Source organism: Olea europaea, chromosome 19 (assembly GCF_002742605.1).
Source record: "Olea europaea var. sylvestris chromosome 19, O_europaea_v1, whole genome shotgun sequence".
Lineage (NCBI taxonomy): Eukaryota > Viridiplantae > Streptophyta > Magnoliopsida > Lamiales > Oleaceae > Olea > Olea europaea.
This window is the reverse complement of record NC_036255.1, coordinates 1,086,386-1,096,046: the sequence shown is the minus strand read 5'-3', so window position 1 is coordinate 1,096,046 and position 9,661 is coordinate 1,086,386. Positions and strand designations below refer to the sequence as shown.

General features: G+C 31.1%; 1 protein-coding gene across 3 annotated transcripts in view; it reads right to left on the bottom strand.

The window, feature by feature from the left end:
• Positions 1–3,744: 3,744 nt before the first annotated feature.
• The window catches only part of LOC111368453 (monodehydroascorbate reductase, chloroplastic/mitochondrial-like), a 12,357-nt gene continuing 6,440 nt past the window's right edge, over positions 3,745–9,661 (bottom strand). For all 3 annotated transcript variants that reach the window (XM_022989677.1, XM_022989678.1, XM_022989676.1), the window contains one exon: positions 3,745–3,911. In XM_022989677.1, the coding sequence (XP_022845445.1) occupies positions 3,822–3,911 (90 nt within the window). In that variant the 3' untranslated portion in view covers positions 3,745–3,821. The remainder of the gene's footprint in view (positions 3,912–9,661) is intronic.

The window sequence follows — 9,661 nt, the reverse complement described above, 5'->3', positions numbered from 1 at the left end:
TGGCTGCATCGTCACCCGTAATCCTCAGTCCAGTGATCAATGTAAACTCAAACATCGAGAAACTGACGACCTTGCCCCCGAGGTCGAACTAGAGGGAATCGCCGTCAACTGGCCTCAGAAGCCGACATAGAAGTGCATCAATGATCTATCCTGAGTACTGCACCTCTCACAACTGGTACAGTGGCCACAAAAAGACTGTCGTAGCATATCTCCGTGCTGATCATCGAGCAGCTCCAACACAGTAGTAAAACTCTCAAAGCTACTGTTCCAAGTAGCTTTCCTCGGCATCCGTCTCAACTCTGCATCTAAATGATACTCCATCCTGAAAAAATTCAAATGTTATAGCATTGAACAAGAGATAACAAAAGAAAGCATAATCTCACAAAATCAAGGGAACCGAACTCTAACTACCATACAATCACAAATAATACATTTGAAAAATATATTTACAAAAAACAACAAATCAAATTAAATGTATTGTCAAAAAAATCAAAGAATATAAATATTATTTAAATAAATTAAAAAAAATCAAAGATTTTCATAAAAGAATAATAAAAGGAACAAAACAAATTGTTAATTTCGAACAATATTATGTATTCAATTATTAAATTATATAAAAAAAGGAAATTATAAAAATTAAATAATTAAATAAAATAATAATTATTTGAAAAATATATTTACAAACAAAAAATTTCAAATTAAATACATTTTCGAAAAATGTAAAGACTATTTATATTATTTAAATAAATTTGAAAAAATAAATTAAAGATAATTTCATTAAAAAAAAAAGAATCAACATTGTTAATTTTACAATATTTCAATTATTATATTATATTTACAATGATAAAAATTAAATAAATAATTACTTTACCTTTTTTTAAAATGTAAAAACTATTCATATTATTTAAATAAATTTGAAAAAATAAATTAAAGATAATTTCATTAAAAAAAAAAGAATCAACATTGTTAATTTTACAATATTTCAATTATTATATTATATTTACAATGATAAAAATTAAATAAATAATTACTTTACCTTTTTTTAAAATGTAAAAACTATTCATATTATTTAAATAAATTTGAAAAAATAAATTAAAGATAATTTCATTAAAAAAAAAAGAATCAACATTGTTAATTTTACAATATTTCAATTATTATATTATATTTACAATGATAAAAATTAAATAAATAAATAACATAATTACTATTTAATCAAATAAAAAATTTAATTAATTACAAAAATTATAAAAAACAAATAAAAATTAAATATATAACAGTCTAGGCCGTTAACAGTCGGCCCAGACTGTTAACCTAGACTGTTAACAGTCGGTTTACCCGACTGTTAACAATTGGGTAAACCGACTGTTAACGACAGGCTGTCGAAAATCGCCATTTTCGGTGACTGAGCTCCAAAAAAAGCAAAAAATCCACATTTTTCACACTCCCAGCATGCCCACAATTTAACTACTCATGCGCATGGATCTAATTAAACCGAATAATGTAAAGAAAATGCTAATTTTACTTCAATAAATTTTCTACTGAAACAAAAAGTGATGAAAACTAACGTGTCATTTTATTTCCAGTGTAGATGATGGTCGTTGACTGCGACGTTGGTGTAGTTGCTGGTGGTTGATCGGTCAAATTTTTGGTGACTGTTTGTCGGTCAGTCGGTCGGTCGGTCGGTCAGAATTTTTCAAACAGTCTGAAGGGTAAAATCGCCTTTTACTGTGAAGTTTTTTTTTTAACTTAATTTGTTTTTTTTAATTCATTTAATAGGTCAAATGCCAATGTCAAATTTTGCTACAGTGGAAGAGCCATTTTCGTGTATTTCCTCCAAAGGAATGGGTGGGAAAATCAATTCAATGGAAAGCTGGAAAATCAGTCACGAGAGAGGGTAAGTGGAAAATGTTTTCCACGCCAAAATTTTGCTATTAAACACAAAAAAATTAGCATCAACCCTCAATCACTTAGGAAATCAATAAAAATTTGCTTAAACTAAAAAGAAAAAGAAAAAAGAAGTTGATGCCTAGGGGTGTCAAACCGGTTCGTCGGTTTGGGAGGCTCGTGGCTCGGCCCGTGAAAAGTCCGTATCGAGCCGGCTTGCGGCTCGAAAAAATCGAGTCGAGGCTTGAAAAAAAAATATCAACTTGAAAATTTGAAATGAAAATAATAATAATAAAAGTATACAAAGCTGCCCATTATAGCTTTATAATCTGCAACTTTATAGTTGCCAAACAGAACTTGAAATTTTGATATGAAAAAAAAATAATAAAAAGTATACAAAGCTGCCCATTATAGCTTTATAATCTGCAACTTTATAGTTGCCAAACAGAACTTGAAATTTTGATATGAAAAAAAAATAATAAAAAGTATACAAAGCTGCCATTATAGCCTTATAATCTGGAGCTTTATGGCTGCCAAACTATTTGCAGCTGTCGAGCTGTCGCTTATGGACAGATTCACGAGGCAGCTATAGTTGCCTTATTGTTTTTTGTGCGTAGAAAATTGAATTTCAAATTTGAAATTCAAATTTATTTGAGAAATACGGATTTTTTTTTAATTGAGGTTTATGTCAATTTGTTTCAATCAATTTTAACTTATAGTATTATAATTTTAAGAAAAATTGTACACAAAATATTCTATTAGTGTACAATTTTAGGCGGCGCAGAAATTTTCAGCTAAAATATGGCCGTTGGCAGTGAAATTCTTCCCGTTGGCAACCGTTTTAATTGACTGGCTGTTTCTTGTGTGGGCCCCATTTTCGAAAAAAAAGGTTAAAAAAGCACTTTTTTGGCTTCTAACAATCATAGCCAAACAGTCTCTTAATTCCGCCTATAGCCCTATATTGATTGTAGTCGTTCTGAAGCTCGAAAAAATAAAGAGGATTGTAAATTATAACTTTTATTTTATTTACAATTTATATAAGTTACACGATTTTTAAATCCTTTCAAAAATGTTACATTTGTCTCAAAAAAAAAAAAAAAAAGGCTAGCTGGCTCAGCTCGCTAAAGCCCAAGCCAAAAGCTCGAGCCAAGCCTCTTTTTTTTTTTGTCGAGCTTTTGCTCTACCCGGCTCGGGCTTGAAAAAAGCCCGTTGCCATTTACTCAAGCCGAGCCTGAGCCTCGAGTTTCGGCTTGCGAGTCGACTCGACTCAACTCGTTGACATCCCTATTAATGTCATATCCTAAGTAATAGTTTTTAATAAAATAATGTAAATTAGATTGAGAAATACTAATTTGAAACGGTTAATTTTAATGCGTCATAATATTTGTTTGAGAAATTTGTTGTAAAAAAATAATAAACGTTAATAAAATATTTTTTTTAAAAAAGACGAGTTATACGTCACACACTTGACATACGTTTAATTATTTTTGACATTTATTTAGATCATTCAACATGTTTGTAGATTCGACAAGTGCACAATTGTCAAAGAATTGTTAAAGTTAGCATGTTATCAAAACTCGAAATACTAGTTTGAAACAATTTACTTTAACACATTATGACATTTGTTAAGATTGGCATTTTTGCGCACCATAAAACATGTGTAAAATTAGGCCATGAATATTTCAAAATGATATTAAAAATGTAACGTAGTGTTTGGTTTGACGTTTTCAGACCATTTTTCGTTTTCAATTTTCTAAAAAACTGAAAACGCCTTTGGTAAGTTATTTTCAAAAATACATTTTTTCAAAACAAGAGGAAATTTATCAAACAAAACTCAAAATGATTTTTTAGCATTTTCAATGTTTTCTCAAAACAAGGAAAATGCCCAAAACATGCTCATTTTCTCATCTCATTGTCGTTTGCCTCCTCACTATTCCTCACTCCTCTCTCAGACTCTCACTTCGTCGCCAAACCAGGAACTCCAGACGACTTCGTCCTCTATCCAGGGATGTCCCCCACTCGGTCCTCTGTCCGGCAACATGAATCGCACAAAATCAAATCGAATCATTATAAAAAAAAAATTTAATTAAAACATTAATTTTATTAACTTAAAAATTTACAGTTTTCACTTTTCAGAAAAAATACAAATTTTGCAATATGAATTACAACTAATATATTTAAACAATCATAGAAAGTAAATTTGTTTCATCATTATTGGCATATGGTTAATAAGTTCACAACACATGTCCTGATATATAAACTAAACTAAAATTATTCCAAAATCATATGAAATGAATTATATATATATAGACACACACACACACACACACACCTGAATTGCCTCTTCCTCTTTTATCTTTCGATAAGTTTCAGATTTTCATTCAAGCCATTTTTTTGTTTTTCTTTTTTTTTTATTTGTTGTTTTTGAACTTATTATTGGATAGAAAAATAATTATTTATGTGCTTAAATGATTAATAAACTTGTTTGTAGTTTGAAAAGAACGAATGACGGATCGTATTGATTGTGTGAAAATATTGAAGTTCTTTAACTAGCACTACTATTTTTTACTTTCATAAACTAGTTAGAGAATGAAATTCGTCCAATTTTCAATAAGTCAAAACTCTATCAATTTTTGTATATCTAAATATATCCCGTTCAATCCTTATTTAACATTTCACTAGTAAGACGAAATGAGATTTAACCAAACTATAATAGCAGGATATAATTCCTTATTTATCAACCGCTATATGACAATATGAATGTCAAACAAAAAAAAGATAAATAAAAATGGGAAAGTATATATTGGTTCTATTACATCTTTTAACAACCAACATTAAAGATAATTCATTCATGGGTTTTATTGTAAATATGAATGTAATTTAACATTTAACATTATTAGTTCTCGTTTAAATTTATATGTCAACTTATGTTAAATATATTACTATAATGTCGATAAGTAAACCACGAATTAAAATCGAATCAAATTGCAAATATGGTTTGGTTCGGTTCGAAAAATAAAATGGTTTGGAATTTCAAACAGCATAAAATTATTTGAGTTGAAAATATAGTACAAACCGTCCAAATCGAACTGCATTCACCCCTAGTGATGGCTTTCATTTAATTAATAATTACTCTTCTGTATTTGTTGGTGGAGAATGGGTGGAACACGTATATCAAAAATTATTATTCTACAGTTTAATTTTAATATGATATCAAAATAGATACATGCCTAAGTTCGAGTCTTGCCGATCTCTACTTGCCTCTAAATTAATTATATATATAAGATGAACCTTGAGAGATTAGCTCCACTGTTAGGCTTTGGATTTGCTCCCCAATGGTCACCAGTTCGAGTCCCTCTCAGGGCCACTTGAGATTTACCCGACCGTTAACTTCAGGGCCTCATGAGATTAGTGGAGGTGCGCGCAAGTTGGTCTGAACATCCATGGTTATAAAAAAAAAACTATATATATAAGATGTATAAGAAATAGTTTTGTATGATGAAATTGAAATTTTCATAGTCGATTTTGCTAAAATATTCCTTTTTAACTCCTCGCTACGCAAAAATATTAATTATCACTCTCATAATACATCGTAGTATTTTAGATAATGTTGTTTTCAAAACATAATCAAACTCATACGCAGACTCGTACGTTAACTTTATCTCTTCATTAAAGATGACTTTTTCATTAAACATGATTTTTAGAATAACATCACCCCCTCTGATATGTAACAACTCATTCCTTTGCAAAATAAAGGATCCAATGAGATGCACTACATTGGGTTGTTGGGCCAACTACTTGACCATTTTACCCTTAAAATAATTTAATTAGGCCAAACATTTGAAACGAAGATTAGCTATATCAAATATTAAAACATGTTCAATGTAAAAAACAAACTTGATGACTGAGTCAAACATCAAAACATGTTCATTGTAGACATAAAACAAGATGGTTAAGTCAAACATTAAAATATTTGCAAAAAAGAAACAAGGAATGAAATGAAGGATGGGTTGTTTAGAGTCACGATGGGAAGGAAAGATGACTGAAACAACTTGTTTACAATACGCTAGAAAATTAAGGAAGAGTAGTTGATCTAATAAAGAAAAGTCTCCAATGGAGTTGGAACTCGTAACGTGACAAGGCATTAGCAACAATTAAAAATAGTATCTTAATGTTTGCATCACCTATTGAGGCTACAACCTACAAGTGTGCAACTAGAATTATGCCCTTTTCATCTAACATTATGAATAATTTAAATTTTATTTTTACTATCTATTTAAAATCAAACTTCAATTTCGATCAGAAAATCGAATGTTTCCTTTGAACAATCTAATAGAATTATTTTAACGTAATTTATACAGCATAATAATATGATCAACATGATCAGAAAATTAATTTGAGCCCCCCAACTTCACGATATTTCCTTAAAATGAATTTGCTGCTATCAAAGGTACAAAAGGTGTTTAGCAATTAGTTTTAGGATAGAACGAATTTCGTCTTTACGAAAGCAGCACAACAATTTGCAGGAGTTCCAACGAACTCAATGAAGTATTTTTCACTTCGAGAATAATATCAGAACAAGAGAGAAGGGGGGGGGGGATGAGATTTAAAGCAGAGAACATTTGTAATGGAAATGGTGTAATTATTTAGGTATCGGGACAGGCTATTTATAGACTCATTCGTAGTCATTTGAACATCCTTCAAACTCTTTTAGAATAGTCATCATCGTTCAGACAGCCTCCAAACATGAACAAACAGCTTAGTTTAGTACTGCGTCTGTTAAGTCGGTCAACGAATGACTGTTCAGTCGGTTAACAGATTATCCAGATCAAAAAATTACTTGAAAATAAGTCAATCAAAATAAATTTCATTAAATACCCAAGAATTTAATTACTTATAATTTGGTCTAAAATTTAAATAAATTTTGTCCAAAAAGTTAATATAGTACTAGGACCTCCTCACACCTGAACATGAACCGCCCCAAACTCGAACACGGGCACGTGCTCGTGTCATGCCGAGCCGAGCCAGTTGGATTGATGTGGCAATGACCTACCTACACCTGAATAGGAACATTTAGTCTGAGTGCTCCATGCATCTAATGCAATGATCTATTCACAACTATTTTCTTCTTCTTATACTGTTGGTGCAGTCTCTTTTAGAAATGTTGCTAAGTTTAGAGTGGTAAAATAGAACAATATCTTTTGTTGTCATCTCTTGAAGTCCACGCCTCCAAACTTTTTTAACTTTTCCTATGTGGGATCGTAGTATTTTGATGTGGTACGCCAAAGGCAAAACTACATTATTCGTACTATTGGTTGTTTGACTTGAAGTGGCCTCCATAGTAGTCATTTTTGTTATGCAAACAGAAGATCAACGCAGAAATAACAAGAAGGAAATAACACGTAAAGCCTATTCCAAAGATGAAGATCACTAAAGTTTGTATCCACAAAACAACGTCGGACACAATTTTATCTTAAGATCGTTGAGTCAGAATAAAGTGGTGAAGGGTTGTTATATGATAAATGCATTATCAAAATTTAATCCGCATGAGCGTAATTAAATACAACATATATGAAAATAATGTTATGGTATACAAAGAAAATAGGAAATGAAGAAGAAGAGATCCGAGGCAAGTGAAATGCCACTCTTTCATGAAATATCACTATTTCCTAAAGACAAAATTATCCCGCAACGATGCTCAAGGTTTATGGCACTTGTCTCTCAAGATGTAACGGATTCAATTTGTGGTAGAAACACTTCAAACCACAAATTACAACGAACTCAAATGGAATTTATCCTCTCTATGAGGAAAAAGATATGAAATTATTTTTGGAGAGTTTTTGCAAGAGATTTAACGCAATTCTCAATGCAAAAGTGATATGAATACATTATGGACGTCCAAAGGGTACATTTATAGAAGATATGGAGGGTTGTGGTTGAAGTGTTGCGTTTCAAACCTCGCAACCTTATGAACAGAAGCATCACTTGCTATTGCTAGCCTGCCACTGACCTCTTGCTTGAGCACCAGTGTCAAAATTTTAACAAAATCTTTTTCGCTCGCCTGTCGCTCGAACGATAGGCGAGCAACGGAGTTAGGCAGAAATCTAGGCTAGTTTTCCTCCTTTTTTTTCAAACTTCGTATCACAATTTCTCATTAATTTGAAATTGCTTTTGAGCTTTCAAACATACTACGATAATCTAATCAACAAATATTACATAATAAACTTCAAAAGCAATTGTTGAATGCACATGGATTCTCAACAATAATTCATGGCATTATTGGCTTAGAGTCATGATAAGAATCAACATTATGTCGCATTATGAGAATCAAACATGCACGTTTTCACTATCCAAGGATTGAAAAGTGAGGAAAATTTGCAATCTCAGTTTTTAACCTAGTCATGTAATAACAAATAGGTCTCTATTGTATTTTACCAATCATTTTAGTCCCTATTCATTATTTAAGTAGCACTACGGTTCTTTGTTAGCAAAAACTACTTATTTGATCGTAAAATATGCAATGAGTCTCATATATTTGAATCTCATCTCATAATGGACCAAAAAGAAAAAGAAAAAAGGAAAAACTTGTTAGCTTCCTCGTCAATGAGATTTTCATATTCGACCCGAACACTAACCCGAATGAAGAGATGGGTTGCTGTATCCAATGGTGAATTCAGAATGTTGAGTCAGCACGGGCAGCCGTTGACCATCGGCCGTAATAAAATATTTAGAGATCATTTGATATCTTTTTTTTTTTTGGAAAAAAATGCATTTTAGAATAGTGATTTGAAGAAAAATGTGTAGTTAAACATAAAGAAAATTTTTGAATCTTCGTGTAGTATTATTTTATTAAAAAATGTATGATCGAAAATAAGAGAAAGAAAAATGTATTCTAAAATAAATGGAAATTAAATAAGGCTTAAAATTTAAATAAAACAATTATTTTGTTGAAGTTGAAGTTGAAGTTGAACATATATAATTATGTTATAAAAATAAATCGTACTCACCAAATGATATTGTTGCTTTGTATAATTCAAAGGAAGAGCACGGGTTATAATCTTTACAATTGCATTAAAGCCGCTAAAATCTAACATATATTATTTTGTTAAATTTAGTATCACAACATAGCAAGTGTCATAATGGTCAAGCTTTTAATATTTCTAACAAGAGTTCATAGGTTTGAATCCCCTTTGGTGCCTTCCTTATTACAATAATTTTTGGTAAAAATTGTATGACTAAAAATGTTGTACAATAAATTGATTGACAAAAGTTTCGAACCCATAACTTCCAAGATGCAAATGCAAGCACTAACCAACTTGGCTAGAGGAAAAGGTTGAAATGAAATTGAATTATCAATAATATATCCTAAACATTTTTCTATTCTTGATAATAAAAAAAAGGGGCTCCTGGCGAATCCAATAGGGGCGAGCACCAAGTACTGGATCCGCCACTGGCTGCATCATGTATTCAATTGCTATCAATATATACAGTATAATGCTTCTAATTAGGTAGCAAACTCATAACTCGACCTTTCTTATTACTATTTAAAGAATTGTGAAGTGATAGTGAATTTGACTTTTAGTATCACACGATAAACTTGAAAAGCAATTACTGAGTATGCATGGATTCTCAACAATCACTCGTGCCATTCTTGGTATAGAGTGATGATAAGAATCAACATCATGTCACATTATGAGAATCAAACATGCACGTTTTCACTATCCAGGGATCGAGAAGCGAGGAAAATTTGTAGTCTCGGCTTTTCAATCTGGTCATG